Source organism: Solea senegalensis, linkage group LG2 (assembly GCF_019176455.1).
Source record: "Solea senegalensis isolate Sse05_10M linkage group LG2, IFAPA_SoseM_1, whole genome shotgun sequence".
NCBI lineage: Eukaryota > Metazoa > Chordata > Actinopteri > Pleuronectiformes > Soleidae > Solea > Solea senegalensis.
The window spans coordinates 14,919,109-14,944,460 of NC_058022.1; the positions used below are offsets into that span (position 1 = coordinate 14,919,109).

Below are 25,352 nucleotides of genomic sequence, written 5' to 3' on the forward strand. Positions count from 1 at the left end.
TGACCTGAAAGACGAGGACTCCGGTGTGTGCCACGGCGAGGCTTAAGACCGTGCCCTCGCGATCCTTCGCGGGGTGAAGGCGAATCCCGTACATCTCCAGCCTTCGCGCCACTTCTAATAACTGATAATCTGATTCTGATGGTGTTTGACCTCTATAGCACAAAACACAACAGCAGCACGGTTACAGATGAGACTTGCAATGTCTTTTATTTCAACTATTGTCTCAACAATCAACAACATCCCATGACAAGACCAAAACTGACAAATAATTGATCCCACTGGGAGATATTGCCTGTGTTCCCAAGGACAGATGCAGCTTATTTTTGTTTAGTGAAGTTTTTATCCGAATCTAATAACATCCATCCATCCATCCAGCCCCTCACGATTGCAGAATCGGGAGGGGCTGCAAACACTAACTTTCCTAATTCTTATCAGTGGACCCGTTTCCTGTGCGTGCCGCCTAATAAGAAACTTGACTCTGCAAGGCATCTAACCAGAAGAGTTACAGTTATCAGCTAAGAGAGCCTTGGGAAGTAAGAACAAAGCAAGTCAAAGGGTTGCAGTCAAATCAAATCTATGCTCCTTTCATGCAGCAGTAGACGTGCACAGCGAGTCCCTCTCTGAGTATAACGCAGAGGTGAGACAAGGTTGACAAAGCTTTGGCTCATATTCAGACTTTTTGGACTGATGTGTTTGAAATTTTGAGGCAGAATGGTGGGAGGAGATCTGGAAGATTTCCAGTGATATACTCCCAGCAGCACACTGCTGCTAGGCAGAAGGTAGGAGAGTAAAGGATCAAAAGAGAAAGAACAGGATAAAAAAAGAGCCAATAAAAAAGTTCAATAACCATCCACACTTCGGTCCTATCCACACAGAAACGGAAGGGCGAAGTACATATGCCAGACCTCTATGTGACACAGTCGCAGAAACGGAGACAGGATGACAGGAGATAAGGAAAGAAAATAAAAGTTAACATGCAGCGCATAGACCAAACAATCTCCAAACACAAATAGCAACAGTAAATGCCAGTGCAGGAGAGAGGTGGGACGTAGTGTATTGGTTGTCGTCATGAAAACACAAGGGTTTCGTTTTGATATTTTCCCGCTCTGGGAACCGTTTTCAAACAATAGCATTTCCCAAAAACGCTGATTCCATGTGGACAAAATGCCAAGAAAACTAAATAAAACTCAAGCGGATTCACATAGACTCGTTTTTGTGTGAATAGCCGCTTAAACTTCACGTAAAACACATCAAAAGCTGGGTTTTTAAACCTACTAAACCAGCTGATGTACAGTATGTCTGTATGAGTCATTAGGTTTATTGAAGGACGCTTTCAGCTCATTGTTATGAAGTCGCCCTTTTGTTGTTGGAGACCTCGTCAAACTTGTATCTTCGTCTGGGAAGAAGCTGTTAAACAACTTGTGAAGACACAGGCTCATTTCTGAGCTCATCTACGGTAAAGAGCTGCAACAGTGTTCTCTTGGGAATGAGCCAACTTATTCAACAGCTGCTTTCCTGAATGTGTCACCTGGACAATAAAACTTCCCCCACGCCAAGTTTGAAACAACTTTTCCTGTTCACGGGTGAACAGAATCATTTGTGTTGAGCGACTTTAAGAGAAGCATGATTGCATGGAAAGAACGTCTTATTCTAACGTTAATGCATGTACAGCCCACAGTTCAAGAGACTCACATATTCTTTGAATGAAACTCCATGATCTTGTCAATCAGGGGCATTTGATCTGGAATGTAGCTGTTATTAAGGAGGTGCGACCGGCAATGACTCTCCTCAAAGTCCCCAATCTCAGCTGAAAAGTAACAGAAGAAACATATTTGTATGAAATGACTTACAGGTTGTGAAAAGGAAAAATAACACCATTGAATCTCAGCCTCAATAGCAGCTTCAGTGCTGCATGGCACAGAATAATACACACTATTTCCAAAAGATAGCGGTGTCATGTATGCATACGCCACATTTCGCTGATCTCCATCTTCACTCATGTGGTGTTTGATCACTGCAGTGTAACGTGCTGTGAAATGTCAGGTTGTGAAAATGCTTGGTATTTCCTGACATGGCTCCGTGATACGTGTGGCTGGTCTGAATCAGTTCTGCGAGATTGTGCACAGGAAACCGGCTGAAAGGTATCCATGGAAACGTGCGGATAACTGATTTGCAGTGGTATACGCTGTGCTATATACACTGTATAACCATGCTGTTGCCTCAGGCTCTTGTACTAAATAAGCAGTCGCCATTGACTTACACTGGATAATATAGGAGACCATCAGCGCGGCGCTGCTGTCGTTGCAGGTCAGGCGTCCACAAGAAATATCCTGTTTGATCTGGAGCGCAAACAGGTACCTGGACACAGACACACACACAGCTTTTAGAAGATACAACACGGGTGGAGCATCTATACTGTTGCATCTATATTTCTGATTAGACACAGACTTTGCGATGTGCACATTTCAGATTGAGCGAGTAATAAGTTGAGTGAAGTCATTTATTGAAGATTTATTGACTGTCTTGTGTTACAGTGCAGCGTCTTTTGGATGGAATCCAGAGTAAGACCCAGCCCACAATTCAAAACCCAAATATATTCCATTTACAATGACATAAAACGTAGAAGCCCAATAAACCCTCACACTGAAGCAGCATGGGATATCCCCGTGGAACAATAAAGCCTGCTGCTGTAATATTTTCACATTCAAAATACTATTACTATTGTACAGGATAGAATTGTACAGAATCAAATCAACATTTTACTTTCAACACTTTTTTTTTTCACCACTCTGTGCAAGTCCTGACCGAGCTTCACAAAAAGCAAACAGAAGCCAGGAAATCATCAGTGCCACTCTCACCTCCCGAGTGCTAAATCACAAAACATGGCAACCATGACACCAGGATTTCAAAACTGAGCAGGGTATACATCTTTTGAGAGCCAGAGCACATTTTGCAAATCCACTTCTACCACTCAGACATTTAATACTCACAAATCCCACATAAATGCACATTTCAATGCCAAAAAGGAAGAAAAACACAATGGAGAAATGGAGTGCGTTTCACCTCGTCAACTCTTCCAGCAGCTGGGCATGGTCTGGAGGGAAGAACTTCACAGCAAACCTCAGGATTGTGTGCTTTGGTCCTAATGTTGGAAGAACACAAAAAACATTTTAGTGGAAAACTTCCTTTTATTTTTCTTTGGATGCAGGAAATCAGCATATTTTGCTCCACAGTGTATAATCCCTCATTTTTCCGGAGAAAACACGGTGGAATAAGAACAAAAAGGTTCCTTGAAAGAAAACATTGCTGTATTTTGACACACTTACGTCTGAGCTGCTTGATAATGGGTTTGATATGGTCTAACCAAACCTGTGGGGGGAAAAAAGAGAAGCAATATATTAGCAAGTAGCTGATTTTAAGCAAAACTTAATAAATATTCATCTTCGTCCTCACTCACCATCATCTTTTGATGGTTCTGAAACTCCAAGCCAAAGTAATCGCCCTCAATGAGGTTCATGTGCGTGCACACCAGGTCAAACAGCACCTTGCCTGAGGCTTTTTGCTGTGAACAAGAATAAAGCAAGTAGTTCTGGTTAAAATAGTTCCACACAATTGTTTATTTCACACAAATAAAATAACTTTAAAACGCCTCTCTATTATCCTTCCTTCCATCCTGACAAAATAGAAGAAGACCCTGGTTTGCTCTATGTGTTCAGGCTGATACAGTATCAGAAAGAAACCCCAGCACATCTCAAAGGAAAGAGACAATCATCATATCATCCACATAAGGTCAAGTAAATGTCAAGGATTTCCACAGAAACACTTGTGTTGTGGATGTCCTAAGGAGTCACGGTTGTGAAGAGTTTCTGCCCAGCTGCTTCCCCCGTGACTGGCTTGCACTAGTGCAGAGCATAACGCAGCCACAGAATGTGAGTGTTTAGAGTAGCAGTTTCCCCTCACTTGGGTAATAAACCGGAGCTGTGTCCGAGTATGTTCCAAGGAGGCACTTTCTCCTCTTAAGTTTAACTCCGTTGCTTTGACAAAACCCTGCTCAAATCACTCCCGCCATACAACTGCGCTGACACTGTAACAATAAATCTAGTGTTTTGAAGCCTTGCGTTCCTAAAATGCTGGAAGAATAAAAACATAATCTCTGGCAGCTTAGTGAGAAGGTTTACACTTCCACAACCAAATCCATAATCTTTGAAAAACAAGCCTCCTCCCTCTTGGTGCCCCCCCCCCTCCCTGGGTCTCTCTCCAGGCTGCTTCATGCTGTGCAGAGGGCACGCCAACACTGAGGACCAGCTGTTTCCATATGGTGATGGAGCTGATGAGGGAGGCCACAAAGAGGCTGGAGGAGGAGGAGAAGTCCCCGGCCAAAAACACACAAACACTCTTGAAGAATACACACAAGTGTGCTGTAACCTGCTGTAACAAGCAGGTGAAACAAAGCTGTGAATGAATTCCTACAGTATGTCTATTTATTTTTCTGGACAAATGTGCTGCTTAGACACTTTGGTGGGAAAACAAAAGCTGAATGCTGTGAAGGCTGAAGATTGTTCCGGTCTCACTGGAGTACACTTGTACGCAGCCTTATAAATTTGCTGTCACTGTAAAATGACCACGAGCCAAGCAGAGATGGGTAATGTGCGGGCTGATGAGAAGCAGCCAGGGCTTGATTAAATGCAGCCGTCGCTGACTGCAGTTACAGAGCTGGCGTTTGATATGAAGCGCTGTGGCCGACATGAGAGTGAGGGGCGTGTGGTGTATCGACATAACACTCTTCACTTTTAAATCTCTTTAGTTCAACTGTGAACATGAAATAACAAGTTACTTAGTTCAAGGAATACTTCACCGATTTGCAGTTAGCTTTGTGTTACTACAATAGAGGTAGTATTTCTGAAAAAATGTGCTTCCCAACCTCACTTTCCCCTGAGTCGAGAAATATCTGGCCACCAGTGACACTTGGTCCAAGCTTTGGTCCGAGGCTTGAAACTGCAACGCTAATTCCGCACTTTTTAGACCCACTCATAGGGGACGGGACCTCATTCCCAGAATGTAAACAGCGTCTGCCATCTTTGCTAACAGTTAAGCTAACAGGAGCAAGTGTCACTGGTGGGCATGTAACAAAGACAAAAATGAAGATATTTCTCAACTCAGGGGAAACTGAGGTTGGGAAGCACAATTTTTCACAAAGACTACCCTATTCTCGTGATACAAAGCTAAATGCAAATCCTAAAAGTATTCCTTTAAGAGTAACTTGCAATATACAACTTAACACCAAACAGTGTACGGTGATGCAACATGAACTACATTGAAAGTATGTGGACCCTCAAACTTGATGTGACTGTTGAAATCTCATTTAAAAAAAAACCAAAGGCATTAATGTGCCGCTGTGACAGCTTCCAATCTTCTGGGAAGAATTTCCACAAAATTTTGGAAGCCGACTGCTGGAGTTGATCCCAACAAAGAAAAGAAAATCCTTTGAAGACCTCGCCTCGGTGCACAGAGAGTGTTCATAAAAGGATATTCCACAAACTGTAAAACATTTCATGATTTCACCATTTAATCCCTGGTACATTTGACTGATTGGCCTTTTGAACCCGCTCATTTTCCCAGGGGGATGAATAAAGTATGCATCTAACTGTATTTTCACTGATTTAACTTTGCAGTCACCCCACTGCGCAATAACAGCGTCACAGTGAGTCAGATTGATCTGTATCAAGACCCTGAAGGTAAAAACTTAACATGAAATCCATAGATCACTGTTTTATTTGTATTATTTCACACTTGTACTTGAACTGTGACATGTCACACAATGTCTCCCGTGAAAAATGCCTACAGTGTAGTGTTTCATAACAGCATCACATGTCTGCACAGCCTCAAAGTCTCCTCGTCAGGGTGCCTTCGGTGAACTGTAAACACATTAGCGCTCACACAATAGCGCATTTTTTTGATGGCTGGTAATCTCTGCCAAATTGTGACTGGCAAATGTTTTCAAGCACAATGCAAAGAATCCACAGCCAGAGGAGCCGGTGTGTGAGGCTCTGCTCTGAGGAAAATACTTAACAATGTTTTAACTGCCTGCACGGCTGTGTGAAGCTAAGAGGGGAGCAGAGCCAGTACTACACACTACTTCGATCACGTATATAGACCTATGTCATATTCCCACTGGTCAAAAAACTGTCTCCTTCTGAAAGATCATAGATCACATCTCAAAAAATGATTTAGTGTTTATAGTAACATTAGGAGGATAATTCACAAAATAGGGCTAACACTTTGTGTTATGCATTCGAACCTGGAGGGGCACTAGAATATCTGAACCGAAGTAAATACCATGCGGTCCAGCAGAGGGCACTGTCAGCGCAGCTTGGCTTTGGATCCATTTTGAATCCATCACAAAAATAAGACAGCAGCACTTACGAAAAGTGAGGACTCAAGTGTCATTGTGATTGTCCTCCTCACTGGACAATCACAACACCAAAGCATCTGAAAAGCGGCGTGTGGCGGTATCTCAGGTTGTACACGACAGACGACCTCAGGGTCTGTCAGCGGTCAGATCACAATGATAATTGTAACAATGAAAATAAAAGTATCATAAAACAGTACATTTGTATGTAAATTTTACTGGAAAATAAAGAGGTCTGAACGGGCCTTGGTTCTGCAGGAATCTAGCCCTCTTTAAAAATGTCTAGGATTGGCTGCAGCCGTAGCGGTAGAAAACAAATGAATATTAGCACATACAGCAAGACTGTATATTTCCCCTTCCGTGCAATGGCAATGTGCATTTCACTCATTGTGTACAACAGCGATAAAAATCTCCTTTTAATGAGCTCTGCAAGTAATATAATACATGTAATCCAGGAACAGCGTAGTCCAGAGAAAGGTGATGCATCAGTGTGATCTCACACCCAGGCCAGACATGCTGAAAGCATCTGTCTCGAATCATTCACTCTGAACATAGGCTCACAGAACGCTACAAGTGTTTACATGAGTATGAGGGCTGACATTGTTACACTGACCTCTACATGCTCTGACAGAACAAGGCTAAATGCAGATGACACCGATGTCTGCACACATGTGTCTGCCTGGGTTTCCACTCCAGGGGAGAGCAAATAACAACCCCCACTTGCCCGTCTTCCCCCAAACCCACCATCTCTTGTTAGTAACAAAAGCACATAAAGGTCAGGTGTAAAGCAGATTTGTGCTCCCTTGACGGTTCTCCTCCAGGAGTTCTTGGTATGGTCCACTTCACTTGCAATAAGCCAAGCCAGGCAGGGCTTGGCAAACTTCTCCTGGGGCAGTGTCAGGGGTGGGTGGGGTGACAGAGGTGGCAAACAGCCTGATAATGTCAAAAGGCACAACGGACAAAGAGAATCGTGCCGGAGTTGATGATGACATTTGATCCAAGCACTCAGCTATTGTTAGGAAGAGATTTTAAGAGTGAATTTTCCTTGTGAAGCCGGGCCTTGCGGCTCCATTGGCCCCTGCAGATCCTGTTATAGCTTATATTACGGTGTAGTTATACCTCACAGTGGGAGGGGGGGCGGTTTCAGCTGTGACATTCAACGACATCACAGGAATCAGATCGAGAGCTGAGATGAAAGAGACTGTGTGATTTAAAGGGAATAGAAAAATGCAGGTAAGTGAGGTAAGGTCATTTCGGGAATCAAACTATCTGTAGCCCTCATGTGACAGTAAAAGGGATTGGCTCAACGTTTGTTTTTTTGACACCGAACAATTTTAGTGACTTTTCACTGGTCACATCTACAATACACAGTAACAATACTGTGAGCGCTCTATGATTTTGGACTCTCCAGATAAAAGCATCAGGTTGATATATTCCCACCCTGGGAATATAATATAGTATGAGCTACATCCAAGCTATTCCATTTTCATTTAAAAATGCATTCATTCTACTCCAGATGTCCCTGACGTCCACACTACCCCAGTATTTTAGAGCCAAAGAAAAATAATAAAAAAAAATCCCATGCAGCGTTTTATTATAGGGTGATTTTTTAAAATCATAATGTCGTTACCTGTAACCTGAATTCACGTCCCGATTGGTTCTCATAAGCCACAACTAGACTAGACTATCAGCTACGAGTTTCATTCTCTGGTCATCATTCTTTTTTCTCACGAGTAAGTCGTTTCTGAAACTGAGCAAAAGGCTCCCCAGTGTGTTTGATTGGTCACATGACATTGTTTTTATCTGCCAAAGCAGTGTTTACATGAAAACATAGTGATACAGATGAGTCCTCCTCCTAGCAAACACTGAAAATCTACTATACGGAGTGAAGGCAGCACTGTCTTTCTCATACTCCACATCCTGGCTTCAGTCGCAATAAAGCATAAATGATCATAGCTGCTTCAAGTACCGCAGCACATTTGGCATAGCCTTGAGTGTGTAACTGTGTGTGTGTGTGTGTGTGTGAACAGGTATATACTGTGCACTGTAAGAGAAGGGTAGGACAGAGAGGTCAGTGGCAGCTGAGGCTCATTGAGATTCAGGTCATGTGCTGCAGAGGTTTCCGAGGGTGACTCGACTACAGTGGGAAGCTGACAAAGAGAGAACAGAGGAGGGCTGCAGACACACTGATAATCCTGTCAAATTACCTGCTTACCATCACCAATGTGTGACCATGCATAATTTGGACACATTTTAGTGCCATCGTATCTTCAGTACAAATATCTGACGTCCGAATGTGACCTTATCAAACATGCACTGACGACGTCGCTTTCCCTGGAAAATAGAGAAATTGTTTTAGGCCTCAACATTCCGTCCTATTCTATTTTCTCCCCCACCCCGCCTCCTTCTTCCTGGCTCCCGAGCTGCACACACAAAATTAAAGAAAAAGTGACGATTGGGTTGCCACAGCTGTCAGAATCATTCTGTCAAAGCAGGCCAGCCTCCAGGCTCTGAGAGGACAACCATGAAAATAATGTCCCCTGGATTCAAAAGAGGGCTGACAGAGAGATGGAGGAAGCTACCCTCAAAAGCCTCCTCCTTCTCCTCCTCTAGGAAAAAAAGAAAATGTTCCCTCCCTTTGCAGGCCTGCCCTCCTAAGGGCCCTGTCTGGTCTGCAAGAAACATATTGATTTTGCATAGAGAATAATTAAGTGCCCTGTTGTGACTGTTGTGCTGCTGAATCCCTAACAGTGTGCATTAATGCAGGAACCTCCCACTGCTTGTCAGAGCTCCATAAATCATAGGACAGATTTAATAGGTGTGGGTTTGCATCATTAGTGTGGATAGATAAGAAGCAGCAACAAAGACTGGAGCAACATGCTACGCTAGATATGCATGCACATGTAAAGTCATAGGATTATACTGAACATACGGTACACTGGCACCTCAAAATCCTGCCTAACGTGGGAGCATCATTAAAATGCCCAGAGGGCAAATGGAAGAGTGTTTAAAGCAGCTGGAATTACCAAAAAGATTGGCCTCCTTTTTTCTTCATCTGCCCGAATCTCTTACAGAGCGCTTCTAATTCTGCTCCCATGCTGGTTATTCTCTCCACCACCACTCCATCACAGAGCTGAGGATTACAGTCGCTCAGGGGGAGGATATGTCACTTCACATTTAGGCAGAAACTCCAGGTTTTGTCTAGCGAGATAAAGGCAGACTCCCAAAGTGAATAGGATATTTAAATATACTGCAGTTACCACATTAACATAAGAAACACTCAAGAAAACACATTTGTTCCATAATTCAATGTTTGTGGGGGTGGTTTTTTTGTATTTGTATTTATTTACTTCTTTTCACATAAAAAGAAATTAAAAGATAAAGTTCCAAGAGAATTTGGAGGAGAATTGCCTAAAAACCCTCTCAGGACTTCATCTGCATCTTAGAAAACCTCAGAGGTATCTAACTAACTTCTTTCTTTGTTTTTTTGAAAGCAAAACTGTGATGATTTTATGTCAAAATCACTGGGTAAATTGTTTTTGTTGAATTAGACCAGCTGACAGACTGAATAACACTGGGGTGTGAGCATTGGATACATTTCAACAATCTGCTACTTAAGTAAATAAATGAGTTTCAGACTTAGTTTGGATTAAAAGATGTTTTGTCATAATTGGGCACTGTTAGAGATGATGAATGAATACTGTAGAGCACTGTATCAGTGAAAGTGATGGGACACAATAGGTTAATGAAGAGATTAAATAAGCGTAAGTGAAAGAGACAACACTCACAAGGTCAGGCCAAGAAAGAGACAAGCTTTTTCCACACCTAATCTGAATGCACAATTGTGTCGAGGATGTCATTCCTTATGATTTGGATTGATTCAGCGGTCAGTCAATATTCTCCAGACGTGACCTTCGCTAGAGTAAAAGATTATCAGATTAAGCTACACAGTTTAAGATAACATCAGATATATCAATGTATTAGGCTGATGATGTATTACTATAAGAAGTACTGAAACAACAACAACAGATTAAACAACAAGTAAAAGTTAGTTGTTCAAACAATGGCACTTATTCTCCATCAGTCCACTGCATAACAAGCTGGGAAAAACCGCAACCCTGGAAAAATCACATCCATCTGTCACATTCCACCAAGCTCTAACTAAGCGGGGCTTCCTTCCAGTTTCGTGCACCTACTCCCAGTAAACCAAGTCAGTACAAATAAGGAGGATCATCTATATCTTGACTGAGAACACTGCCCTCAGATATGAATTTTAGATGACTTGTGGGACACTAAGCAGAAATGCATGCCTTTGTAAATTGCCTGGGTGTGCGTTTTTTTTAAACCAGCTATTTTATTTTTTATTAATAATCGCTGCTGGCGCAGAACAATAAAATCATACATCTCTAATTAGTGGGCACTGGCTCGGCCAAACCAGGAACTAGCCAGAGATACTTCACTATCCCGCAAACCTGCTCAGAATCACGGAATACAAAGCAGTCTGAGGCTGGACACACTCTTGTGGAAGAATTAAGATCCGGAGTATGTTAATTAAGCATAAATTATGCCACCCCGCCTGTATAAACAGCAGGCTGCTAATATTGGTGTAGACACAGTGATCTACATAATTACACTGTGATGTCTGCTAATGTACATTAAGTGTTGAAAAGATCAAGAGCAACTCAGAGTAAAGCAACATTATGGGACATTATGTTTTCATAAATCATGGTGAACACAGCTGCAACTAACAATTATTGTCATAATCGATTGTGTTGATTATTTTCGCAATTAATCGAGCTCTTGTTTGGTCCAAAAAATGCCGAAATGTGTTGATCACTCACACTTTAAAATGATGTTCTCAAATGTCTGATTTTGTCCACAAAACATACATTGGTCCATAAAATATCAGAAAACCTTAAGAAATGCTGATTGGTGTTTGTCAAACTTGGAAATGATGACGTTCTCAAACAAAGTCTTGTTTTGTCTACAAACCAAAATGATTCACTTTAAATGATGTCTTTGTTATCCAGAGTGAAGAAATGAAGAAAATATTCACATTTAAGAAGCTTAAACAATCGGAAATCTTTTTAATCATGAAAAAAGCTTCAAACAGATTAATCGATAATCAAAAGAGTTATCGATTAATTTAGTAATCGATCAAGCAATTAATTGTTTCAGCTCTAGTTACGTGTAGCATTTAAGACGCTTGAAAGAGCTTGTTTTAATTATTGAAAAAACACTCAAATGAATCGTCTATCACAATCGCTGACGATTATTTTAGTAACAATTAAAGCCACGTTTGCCACTGAGTGGAACGGTTGTTTTTTTTTTTTACGTGTCCATTCGGAAAAGTACCAAAGTAACCGTCCTAAACCCTCGGGGGAACAAGAGTAATGGTACGGTAAAGTACAGGTGGAGCTAGTCCACCTTCTCTCACGACAATGAGCTGATTGGGCGACAGAAAAGTGTCGCTCTCTTGCGATCAGTGTGTCTTCAATACCCGCAGTCTATTCTCATGCAAAGCTTGACGTCTCGAGGAGACAAACAGCCACAAACAGAGAAGGAAAAACACAAGATGCTGGATGTCCTTCAATGTGTTTGTTGTCATTGTTCGTTCGCCATATATCCTGCGTTCCAGCGCACACTCTGCCTACCAAGTTAAAGGAATACTTCACAGATTAGCATTTAGCTTTGTATTACTAGAATAGGGCTAGTATTTTTGAAAGAATTGTGCTTCCCAATCTCAGTTTCCCTTTTCTTTGTTATGTGCCCACCAGTGACACTTGGTCCCGTTAGCGTAACTGTTAGCATAGATGGCGGACACTGTTCACATTCTGCGAATGAGGTCCCGTCCCCCTACGAGTGGGTCTAAAAAGTGCGGAATTAGCGTTGCAGTTTCAAGCCTCAGACCAAGTGTCACTAGTGAGTACGTAACGAAAAAAAGAATGAAGACATTTCTCGACTCAGGGGAAACTAACTTTACTCTTCCAAACTTTACCGTACCGTACTGTACCAAACCGAACTGTACCATGATGAAATGTTGAAAATGTTTTTTGGGCCGGCTGGGGTTCGGGCGGACAATTCATGCTGGCCTTTGTTTTACCAGCTAGCTGAGATGTCTTTGTCCCACAGATGTGTCTGATTACCTGGATGCAAAAACACACAGAGAAGCTCCGACACTTCATCTAAAATTCCTAAAGATGAGGAAATGAAGTCAAGAAGAAGAAGAGAAAGGGGAGCAGACTCCTGCTGTGAGGCTGCAGTTGCTGCTGATCAAGAGCGAGAGGGAGAGGGGGAGGGAGGGAGAGAGAGAGAGTGGAGGACTGCTGCTAAACTACCTCTGTTTATGTGCAATGTGTGACAAAGTCAGAAGCGATATTTTTATCACTTTACAGAGCCCTTAATGTACACCCTGGCCCTTAACTGTGACCAGCCCAAAGCAAACCTGTGTAATAATCCCACCTGTGTAATAATCCCACCTGTGTAATAATCCCACCTGTGTAATCAGCACACTGATATGACACATCTGTCAGGGCGGCATGGATAATCTTGGCAAGGAACGTAGTGCACATTTGCGGACACGACTCGATGACGGCGAATATATGCGACGGTTCCGCATACACTCGTCATTATGAAGCTTAATCTGATTGCACAGTGTAATGACGACCACAGCCCAGGTGAGAGGGGAACATGTTTCAGAGATGCTTCCCAAGGTTGGAGCAGACCTGTCCTGCCGCATGTTCCCTTCTAATCTCCACCAGTGATAAATAATGACAGCTGCACACGCGGCTCTACTCCTGAGGCCAATCAATTGGCCTCTTTGAGATTAGACTTAAACTACTTAACCCTCTGTGCTGCAAATCCAGAGCCCCTCTGCCCTCTGATGTAGTCGAGTCACTGTATTGATAATAGCTGTTGTGATCTGACAGTGAACAGTGAACAGGTCAGGCCAAACAATTGTTTAATCTGTTATAAAATGATTGAGTCAATAAAGAGCAAGAAAAACAGCAGAGTTAATCCATCTATTTTGTTTTATATATTTCCAATGTCTTTAATTATTACTTGGCCAGTCCATTTTTATTTCCCATCCTGGAATATCGCTGACCTTAAAAAAAGCATGCAGATGTAGCGGCCGGAGCCTCAGATGTGACCGGTTGTGCTTGCTTGCTGTGGATGAGGATTAAGGTCAACAGCCAAGAAAGCACTTGGTTTGAAATAGCCACCGCGGAGCTGCTGCTATAAAAAGTATACATTAAGATGCCTGCTGAATCCAAAGTATGTGGTCATTAGGGCTTAAAAATAGCGTCTATATGCACCTGCTAACATGCACCACGGATGATCCAATCACAAATGGACTGTGCCTTATGAGTCTTTTCACACCTGACATTAAACAGATCTCGCTTCTGTTTCAACTGTGCAAAAAAACACACCATTCCTTTTTGAAATGGGTCCATGTTTCGTTGATCTGAAGTTATGAAATTACTGTGACTATAACAATTCAGTGTCTTGACGAGAGTAGGAATGACATTTTCACGTTAGAGAAAGAGTCATTAGCGTTCAACACTGGGAACAATAAACCAAACAGGTTCATTTTCACCTGCTTTTGTCACTGGATAGAAATTGATAATTCATCCATCTAATAAGGTTCCATCCTAAATGATATTCCTCTGCATGAATTGCTTGAGGGCTTGCTGTGGTGCATTTTGTTCTTCGTGGTATAGGACATTTGCGTTGATAAAAACACACACGCACATCTGTGATTCAGGACATTTCTGAGCGGGCACCAAGCTGAATAGTTTCGATTCAGCGCTGCACTGCACTGCTCATGTTAAGCACAGGGGCACAGTTTAAACCTTCAGCTCTCTGTGTGAACCACTTTGTGGCAGGAGCATTAACGCTCGTTCTCCACAGCGTGACCAATGTCGCTCGTTCTCCACAGCGTGACCAATGTGCACGCTGTCCTGAGGTGAAATTTCACATTTTAGGGCACCGGTGGAGAAAACTCAGACACACACACACAGCACAGGCTCAGTGGGTCCAGCAGTTGTTGAGACCTCTGTGACTACAGAATACCAATTCCTCCCCACTGAACGCGAGAGCAAGACCGGTAACCATGGCAACATACAGAAAATTGTCAATGATGTGAATGATGAACACATTTTAGATGAATCGTTTAGAAATGGGACAAAGCATGTGCTTCAGGTTAAAACACTTTTCTTGTTTTTACCAAGATAGGGGCATTTTAATAGACATACTCTAGTTTTAGAACATTACATTACATTTATCCTTGTTATCCTTTTGCAGTTATTCTGACCGTTATGCAAAGGGTTGGAAGCCAAAATAGAGAGGATGCAAAATGCCACACCCTGTTCGACTTCTCCTGCTTCTCTAGCACATCCTAAACCATTACTACTGTATTTACTTAGCAAGAGCACTGGTCCCATACATTAGACTGTTGTTGTGCAAGGTTACAACCCAAACAACTAACTAACGAGAAGTGTCTGGGAGTGTTTTTTCAAGAGTTAAAATATTTAGAGCGGGCTTCTGTTTCACCAAGTGAGGTAAGACAGACAACACTTTGTGCCACCAAGACGTTAAAGTCTCACAAGTCGGGCTGACGATCACAATCTCAGTGTTAACCGATTCCTGCTCTAGAGGAGGTTCATTTAAAAAGGATCAAAAATTTATAAAGAGACAGTCCAATAATGTTAACTGTTGAAATGCTCCTGGTCTCTATCTTCTTCTCTTTCCTGTGTTTGTAAATGTGATGCTTTGAACTTGGTTCTGCACATGCGTCCGTCCTCCTTCCTCCTGAGGTTTCTCCCATTTCGGTGGAGTTTTTCCCTCCCACTCGATATGAGGGTCCAAGGATGTAGAGTGTTACTTGCTGTACAGACTGTAAAGCCCTTTGAGGAGAATTGTGTTTGTGATGTTGGGTTATAGTAATAAAATGTGCTTGTCTTGACTAACCAATCAAAACATCATGGGCCTCGGTTTTTAACATGGTTAGAGCTGAGGGGAAAACAGTGCATCAATAAAACCAAAATGTTACTTTGGCTTGCTAGTAACGGTCTCATTCACTTATGCCACTTGCATCGCAGTCGCTCTATTGTAACGCCATGCAGTTAATATATTTGCCTAAATGCTTCCTCTCTGTTTAAAGGTCAACTAAGCCTGAGTGAGCGAGCACCAAGACAATATCTCTCCATACTGACTTCAAAGATTAGCCCATTCAATCCCCTGCACACCAAAGAGACTCGACCACATCACAATAAATAAATCATGCAGCAATATTGAGCAGCATTCCCCAGCATTTATCGTTATTACCTGCTAAACCTGGCTATTCTATCTCCAAGCATCGCAGTGACAAATACACAGAGGCAGTTACTTGCCACTGGTGAGATACTGGCTATGTGAAGCAGACATCCCGTGGGACAAATATATTTAAGGGCATTCCCACACTGACAGAGCTGTTCTTATTCTTTTACCAATGGACCTGCAAGCATCACTTACCAAGAGAGAAAGACAGGTAATATGAATAGGTGGGATGCCTCGTCTAAAGAAGCTTTAACAGGGCAAAAACAAAAAGACTGCTTCAATGACAGCTAAAATCGGAACGTTTGCTTTTTTTTGTCGGTGGAATAGTTTATGCAACAGTTCTTACTTTGGTAATAAGTGCAGCTGGTGCTCCACACACACACATGCGTGCATGTGTTCATCATGACTCTACCTCCCACTCATCTCCTCATCTGCCCAAGAGACCCCAAAATTCAATTACGGCTGCGGTTACAGTGGGAGGTAGACTCAGCAGCACAGGTACAGCTGCCAGGAGGTCTGCTGTGCAACGTGTCACGCAAATGCATCACGCGAGGGGAACTCACTGCATCAAAAACACAACGCGGTGCCACAAAATACTAGATACGGCGTGGCAACACTCACTGATAAGAACACTAGAGGAGATAAGACACGGCGCATGAGGTGAAATAAGGAACGGCTGGATAAGGATGACCCCATGATATCACCCTAGCCGAGCGTGACATGTTAATTAGCCCGCCGGAATCACAATGAGTAATTCATAATTCATTGAGGGGGTCTGGCGGTGCTGTGACGCTGCTGTGAGGCCACGGCAAGACTGGTTCCCATGAGGGTTTCGCTCTTTATTGGAGCTGAGGAGGACACCACAGAGACAGTGCAGGCTAGAGGAGAACATCGCTGCTGCCACACCCATCCTGTGCCGCGATGTCTACCTAAAACCCAGTCAGTGGCATCCAGTGGCACAGTTCAAGTGCTAAAGGGAAGGATCTGAACACTGTCATCACACTGCAAAACGCCCAGTGGAATAATGCACTGTATGTACACCAGCACGAAATGTCAGAGGATCCACTTACTTTCATGCATCTGTCACAGAGATATCACAGGCTGTGTTTGCATTCGCCTCGTCCTTTCTTTGTAAAAATGACAAAGGCAAACAGTCACACACACACACGCAGTCGATTTCACCGCCGCTTCAACCAACCACAAACGTCTTCCACCACAACTCATCCATCTTTGTTACCATAGGAACAAGGATTATAATAAAGGCATCTCTTTTCCCAAAGCACCTGTGCACAGTATAGAAACCAGCGCAGTTTACTGCTGTCAGACATAACCTGATGATTATAAAGTGTGTGTTTGCTTATCCTTTACGGTAAATGGAGCAGTGACATATGACACAAGAATGAATTCAAACTGTTGTCCATAGACGACACAGGAGCCCACACAAGCTCCCATCAGAGTTGATGGTACTTACCCTTGCATCTCAAATCAAATTTAAGTGCTTTCCCGTGTGCTCTACCATGTTAGTATTCATGGCGATCAGTCTTAAAATAATTCCCACGGCTGCTCCTCTCCCGTGGCTCTAAGAACAAATTAAATTTCAGGATGAGAGTGAAGGGAGGAAGATGGCCGTACATGGGAATTCACCCACATCCACCCTCCCACCTCCAATAACCCTGCTTGACATCCTGCTGCGGGATTTAAATTTCATGCCATGGGAGAAAAAACAACCGTGGTTCAGAGTTCATGTGAGGAAAGTATGAGAGAATGGTCTGGCAGAGGAGAGAGGACAGTCAGTCAGTGTGAGAATGATGCAAGACACATGGACAGCGCGGTCAGATTACATTTGACACTGATGTCTATTATTCACCGGCGGAAAAGGGGCTTTATTTTTAAGACTTTGAAAACCAGAACACTGGCTCTTTAGCGCACAAATCTTCCATTTATATTTTTATGGTGACATTCGGCATATGCCATCTTTCAGAGGAACTGGGTGAATGAGCACTGACACTTACAAGTAATTCTTAAAAAAGATTTACATGCAGAATAAGCTCCTTGCACACACACACACACTGCCAGGCAGGCCACATCTCTTGAATGTTATTCATAATTGGTGTGCAGCAGCATATCCCTCTACTCTACTCACATTAATGCACTGCATGGAGACCCCAAAGTCCTCTGTGGCAGATATCAACGGTAGACAGAACTCTGCAGCACAGCAACCGGCGGCTCACATGCTCCTCTTCCTCCGTGTGTAGCCATGGCAACTTGCTCATAGACCAGCGTGATGCCACGTGGCCTTTCAGAGATGAACTTGTACGGCGTTGAAATTCATAGCCATGAACGTGTTCACAGACACTGAATCGCGGACCCCAATGAGCCAAAACCGCCAGTTTTGGGGGGAGCAAACTGCACGCTGTAGCTCAAAGGTTGTGGCAGTTGCAGCAGCAAGGTGTTTTCCAGCCGCAGTGGAGAAGGGGCGACGAACGACACATAATTAATTTCCAGTGGCAGGAGGCCAGATAAAGCTGCATGTATTTTCTGAGAAGAAATAACTTAAGTGGGCTGCATCGACACTATCGGGACGTCAGAGTTAAAGAACAAGATACGTTTCTGTTTTTTCCCCCCAACAGTGAAGCAATGTGACAGAAGAACAAGATGCAGCAGACAAAAAAAAAAACATCTGATGCTTATACTGTAGATACTCACAATTCCCAGCCTCCTCTGCTCTGTCAGGCTACAAACACTTTCTCAGGAGGCATGGGAAATAAAATCATGTAGGCACCATTTATTTACTCGCACATTATCGAATAGTCCTTTCATTTGCCACTTTCCTATGAGACAAGATTCAGATTCGCTGTGATCACCATCCTCTTGCATCTTTCTACCACTTAGCTCCTTTAACATTCTTATAAAAAAGGCTAAAAACAACCACCATGTGCATTAGAGGAGTGCCACAGACACAGTGCAGCTAATCTTAATAGATCTCACTGTTACCCGTGCATGACTCATATTAGTGAAAGAGGGAGTGACAGTAATGGGTTTAGAAAACTCTCTGACATGGTGTAATAGGAAGGAGAGGGTTGGACTCGTTGCTCTGGGCTGAACAACTCCTGCCTCATTCTCCCAAATGCTCCGACAGCCAATCGAATGCCATTTGTATGCATTTTTCTGGCCAACGACAGCTCATCAAGAAATTTGGGGGCCAAATTATCCCGTGAGCCTAAATAATTCAACCACCAGCACTGCCCCTGTCAGTTTTCCCCCTACAGCGCTGTGAGACTGGGGAAACAGACCGTGTCTTCACCACAGCTCCGAGTTTAACAGGATTTAACACACTGCTTCAACACTAAATGGTCTTCCTCCCTCTGTGCTCTGCCTTCCTTTGCAGTGGAAGAGTCATTTTTTTTTTTTTTAAATACACAACGTAAAATAGACACTGACACTGTTTGGTATGATATGGAGTTCAAATTACAATTACGTGAACCTCATGGTGCACTGGTGCAAAATTGTAAATCCATGAGCATTACATGTGAGCTAGGAACTATTCATTTAAAGCCGTTAAAGCTATTCTATATCAACACATGTATGTGACATTTAAACCTAAATTAAAGCCTATCTGCTCAATATGACACTCTCTGCGTTTCACAGTGTTTGGTTTGACTGTGGTGACAACCCCCACACGGCACACAGGGTTGCATTTTACATCACAACTGATGGAAGGAAGGCTGCCACAGTAAAGACAGACTGCAGCAAATGGTTGTAATGTGAAAGCCGTCCTTACAGAAGACATTTAGATTGCAATCACTAAGAAACTATAAAAAAATACATTTGGTAACTCTTGCAGACACCCGAAACCACGTTAATGTGCGTCACTGCAGAGATCCAGAAAGTGTATTTGTGAAATCTGAGAGGAGGAAATCAGTGTGGTCCCGGAAGGCAAAAAGTACGGTCATACGGCTCAGGCTTCTACTGCATTAACGGCAATGTCTCAAAATGGAACGTTGGGTGGCATGATGTGGTTAGCACTGTTGCATCACAGCAGGAAGGTGCTGCGTTCGATTCCCGGTCTGGGAACTTTCTGTATGGACATTTTTCATGTTCCTGTGTCTCCGGTTACCTCCCGCCATCGAAATTTCATTGTGTAATTTGGTTGTATAATGACAATAAATTAAAGATGATTTCCTTTAATTCCTTCCTTGATGAAATCAATTAGGTGTGTTGGAGCAGGGAAACGTCTAAACCATGCAGGACAGGGATCCCTTCCCCTTCCCCAGGACCAGGACTGGGAAACACTGTTCTAAAATGTTCTACAAAGTCCTAAAATAATGTTCCTTTCACATTTCTGTTTTGTTTTTCTTGTATAGTCTTATAAATACTCTTTTGGGATTTTTTTGTTTTACCAAAGACAGGCAAGGAACCATATGGTACCTTCATTTGAAAAATCTAACCAAAAAAAAAAGGCCTGGTTTGTATCCTCCAATAACAAATAAGGGTTGAATTGTTTTATTTCAATAAGTGCTCTATAAAAGGTTTAAAACAACTTAACTGACATTTCTAATATCTTTTTGCAAACATATCAATAGTGTGTGCATCCTGACCTATTGGAGCATGAAAACAACTCAGTTTCAGAGTGAAATTATAGTCCACCCCAGGACATAAGTGGTCAGAAAATAATGATCCTCTTAACATAGTTGTTTTAAAATACAAAGAACGTGGATGAACCCCTTGCTGGTGATCCACAGGTGGCAACAAAGCAAACATCTCCACTCCTCCTCAGGTCAATCCTCACTGCTGGTTGATCTATCATCCCTGTTGAAAGCAGTACTGAAAGAATCCCTTCATCACGAGGTCCTGATCATTAAGTCGGGGCCTCATTGCCATTCACTTGCCAACTGTGCCCTGAAGCTGCTCTAATTGTTTCCCATCACAAAGAATGGCTGAAAGCATATTAAGGGGCGAATGGTGGCATGATAGTAACTGTTATGACAGGCTTCCTTTAAAGCATGTGTCTGGTTACTTTTTCCTGACATAGCCCCTTCAGTCTGGGTTTTCCCTGTTGCTCCGGTTCCTGGCTGCAAACACGCTTCCGTTATTGAGGTTAAAAGGTCACAAGCATTGGAAGCCAAAGTAATCTGGACAGTAGCTGCTTCTTTGTGATTTTATATTACTCTGTGCACAGCATTGTATCTCATCCACTGTGACAGATGATGGAAACGGTTGTAATAAACTATGGCTCCAACCACGAGAATGATGCACTGTGATCATGCAAATGTTTTCTGCTGCCTCAAAACAGCTGACCGTACCTCACTTTGAGAAACTACTTCAGGCATTTGTGCTGTGCTGCGTTTCTGTGAGGCATACAGAGATGTTTTGAGCTAAATCAATATGCTGACAATGACATGCTGATATTCACCATATTGACTATGGTCGTCACCTCAGAACTAAACACTTAACTCGTACAAGTACAGCACACCAACACATTATTGTACATTCTTAGTGAAGGCACTAGCCCCTTACCCTATAACTTCAACCTAACCACAATTCAAACATAAACCCTAAACTTAACCATTCCCTAGGAAATGAGGCTCTGCCTCATTAGGACTAGAAAAGGTCTTAGAGGTAGCACACAAACACACACACACACACACACACACGTTTGTGCAGCATTCGTGGCGTGGACACTCTGACATAATGTATTCCTGTATGGTCAAAATGTCCTCACAAAGATAGGTTTGTTTGACAAATGGGCCACACAGCCCATTAAAGACACATACACTCTTGTCGCGAGGACACTCATAGACGTAATGCTTTTCCGAGCCCCTTACTTATCTAAACTTAACCATCACAACTGACCTAACTAACTTAAAACCAAGTCTTCAAGTCCTCAAAAAAGGTTTTCTGGTCCTCACAAACACACCTATACAAGAACACGCACGCACACACACACACGCACACAGCAATCACCAAAACCATACTCTAGTGAACATGACGGTTTGATAATGGTGAATCAATCAAGCTAGATTAAAAACGTGGGTTTTTTTTATTGATATGTGTATTGATTTGCTGTGGACTGAACATTAAATAAAGCACAGTTAAAACACTAAAGACCTTTGAGACCGTGCTGTGCAAAAATCTCACACGGACAATATATAAGCTAGTAATTATATAAATTCAGGATTTTTCTTTGGCCATTCACAGTGGCTGTGACATGAATGTAATGAATGAAGCGATGAGGTCAGACTGCAGTCTTCAGTGGCTCGTTGTTACTCTATATATGCAGAGAGAGAGGGAGAGCGTAAGAGTGCAAAAAAAGAAACAGCTGGGTCTGAACAGTTTAAGTCTGAGTCGCTAATGTCTGTACCAATATGGTTTGGCTAAAGGAGCCATTTTCCTTCATTCACAGGAATGAGCAAGACTCTCTTCCCTCCTCAATCTGCCATCATCATCCCATCCCCCTCCTCCTAACCCCTGTATCCAGGCTACGATCACCCTCAAGCAACTTCTACAGCGTGTCCACCAGTCTTCAGCAAACATAAGCATCAAAATATTAGCACAGACAGCGTCGGGGAAGTTAGCCACAGGACAGACTCTGGGCTACAGACTGGATTTCCTGCTCTGTTGAACTCAGCAGGCAAGCCCACAGTTCTAACTTCAATATCATAATTAGTTAAGAATCACTAACGAAATGTGCAACCACACTGATGTTTTGGAATAAGTGTCACTGCTGATGTTTTGGGGTCCAGGTTTGCAGGGGACCAAACATCAACACAAGTGAATTCACAGCCAGAGCGCTAAGTAGGCCACAGCATGGTATGTGACCCACGAGATGGCTCGATGGCCCCTTTTTTTTTTTTTTGTTTCTCGACCATCTGATACTCTGCCCGCTGAGGTGGAAAACTTACCCCACTGAATCAGAGAGGCTGTTGAACTGAAGCCTCCCGTATCAGTAACAGGGTGAGGTCAGTCATTTTTATGTTTTCCTAAATAGAAATACTACTTTAGGTCACTTTGCAAATGCTGGGTATTCAAAAAAAAACACAACAAAGACTAGATTGTTGCTTGACAGATTATAGATCATGCATTTTCTCGCTTCACTGCTACCGGGGAAAGATTAATATACACTGGATCTCAGCTAAGTTGATGTATGGTGTTTTTTTTGTGCTTTCCGTCTCAGGTGCAATACAAACGCTGAAGTTTGGGGGTGAAACTGGGTTGAGAGAAATGTAGATACTAAACCTTCAAGGTGAAGCACATTCATCAACTAGCTATTCCACTTCGTCTTCAGAGGCTTTAAGTACCTCACAGATAAGAATATAAAATATCCACAGTATCTTTCCACTTTAAAAGCGAACTCATGACAAAAACAATAACAAGCTCACTAACATTTTTTTATCTCAACTGTTGACTTGGCACAGAGGGTATTATGTGTGTTAAATTGAGCATGAATATACAACACGTTCTGTTACCAAGAAGCCTTTGTGCCAGGCCTTCAAGTCGTTCATCATCTCTACCACTACAGTGTCACAACTATGCATTAAAGCCTCACCACACACACACTCAACATTTGTCTAAACCAGGGCTCTCAAACTCAAATGACTTGTGGGCCAATGACTGTCTGGTCTGGTCAGTCCGGGGCCAGTCAATTAAAAAAAAAAGCCCAACTTTTTTGGGAAAAGCAACAGTTGGGGTGAACGTTATGAGCTCAAAATGACATATCAATATGCCGTATTAATTTCTTTTTTTAATATGTGCTCTATTGCCTCGTGTGAGCTTTTCTGTCTTTTATCCATTATTCTGCACAGCACTTTGGTCCACTGTGTTTGTTTTAAAGTGCTTTACAAATGAAGTTGGATTGGATCATTTCAAAATATAAGTGCTTGTTTTAATATGGAACAATCAAAAAAAACATATTTATGATGCAACATTAATCTATTAATTTAATAATAAAGACATATAGAAATGACTTGATAATGTCTTGAGGGCCACATGTGGCCACTTTGACACCACTGGTCTAAACCAAACTCAGAATCCAGGATGTCTTTATCCCAGTGACAGATAATTAGTTTGTTAGTTATTCACCAAAAACAATTGGGTGGAATTTGTCGTCTCTTAACATTCCGACTTTAAGGCCCCAAGACATAATAAAATAGTACGGTATGACTGAATCCTTTCAGGGTCATCACTACAATAACTGAAATAATCGCTTCTCATCATCTTATTTAATGTCTCAATGAACACAAGAAACGACTGTGGCTTAAAACGACAATCAAATGGGATCTCAATGGGCACCTCGGGAATTTAGTGCAACACATGATACCATTAGAAAGATTAGCAGTCCTGCAGTGCGAGCTCCACCGCCACCTTTGAACAACATTTACCCATAGTACCTTGGGAAAGAGCCAGAAGGGCAAAACTACCCTGGACTTCACTCACAGTCAGTCAAGCTCAGCAGCTTTACTGCCAAACCTCATTCATACACATTAAATGAGTCGTCTGTGACTGCTGCTGTAGCACCACACTCCACCTCCACATTCTTCCATCTACTCATCGTCACTCCTCTCTTCTGCGTGACACAGAGGAGTGACTGGGGACAGTTGTGGTGACAGAATATGGCTCGTCTTCTCAAGATCTGAGGACACCTTTCAAAAGCGCCACAAGTTTGCAAGGAAAGGGTGGAGTGCAGTGTATATTATATCATCTTCTCATCACGTTAGAAAATAGAAATGTATGCATTTGCTTCAGCTCATTTTGCGCGACCATATAATAACAGGGAATCAATCGGAATCTATATTTAATTCCGCTTGTACATAATCTGTTTAACTGGGTTTGTCTGAATTTTGATCCGTGTGATTAGAACGTTAATCCTGTTAATCCTGAAATTACGGGTTGAAATTCGAGGGGCAGCCATTCGTATTCTGAAATATTTTCAAAAGTATTTACAGTCTACATCGAGCAAACAGCGGATCTCGCGGATCATCAGCACATCATTGTGCCAACATGAAAATATCACAGTCTCCATGGTTTCCAAGGAAAACATTTCATGTAGGGACAGTTTTGAATATTTAAAAGTAACGATGAGAAAATACTACCATAATTAGGTGCTTGAACCTTGATATAATAAAAAAGAGATCCGCCCCGGTTTCATCCATGTTTTCAACATCATGCAGTTGCCATGCCAACCTGTTACCAGACTGCTGCTGCTGCTAGAATGAAAATGAGAGAAGCTTCTTGGCTTTTGTGCAACAACGAAGAGTTGTATTCCCAATAAGAAACAGTGCCGGGAAAAGATGGCAATAAAAACTCACCGAGATGTCAAAGAGCTCCTCTGTGTCGTCCAACATACGGACCCTGATGGTAACATGTCTCCCAGAGGGCATGGACGGAGGTCTGTGCCCGGGGTCCAACGTACTGATGCCAAGAGTCTCCGGGGCTCCAAGACGCTGACCTGTGCCAGAGGCCATTTGTTCTGGGTCTGGCTCGACCATGGTGCCCTGCACTGCTCACTGCCCAGCCCGCAGAAACACCTTTGAAAGAAAAAAAAAGAAAAAACACACACACACTCAATCACTTGCACAACAACTGCTGTTAGAGAATTGCAGAAAATGATCCCAGTGGCACACCTGCC

The 25,352-nt window shown here is 42.6% G+C and overlaps 1 protein-coding gene across 2 annotated transcripts in view; it reads right to left on the reverse strand.

Annotated features, from left to right (window-relative positions):
• Nucleotides 1–25,352, reverse strand: part of LOC122760649 (FERM, ARHGEF and pleckstrin domain-containing protein 1-like) — a 45,790-nt gene that overhangs the window by 16,813 nt on the left and 3,625 nt on the right. For both annotated transcript variants that reach the window (XM_044015800.1, XM_044015792.1), the window contains exons 2-8: nucleotides 25,033–25,251; nucleotides 3,458–3,562; nucleotides 3,327–3,369; nucleotides 3,064–3,142; nucleotides 2,261–2,358; nucleotides 1,693–1,807; nucleotides 5–152 (exon numbers count right to left, since the gene is read on the reverse strand). In XM_044015800.1, coding sequence (XP_043871735.1) covers nucleotides 5–152; nucleotides 1,693–1,807; nucleotides 2,261–2,358; nucleotides 3,064–3,142; nucleotides 3,327–3,369; nucleotides 3,458–3,562; nucleotides 25,033–25,212 — 768 coding nt within the window. In that variant the 5' untranslated portion in view covers nucleotides 25,213–25,251. The remainder of the gene's footprint in view (nucleotides 1–4; nucleotides 153–1,692; nucleotides 1,808–2,260; nucleotides 2,359–3,063; nucleotides 3,143–3,326; nucleotides 3,370–3,457; nucleotides 3,563–25,032; nucleotides 25,252–25,352) is intronic.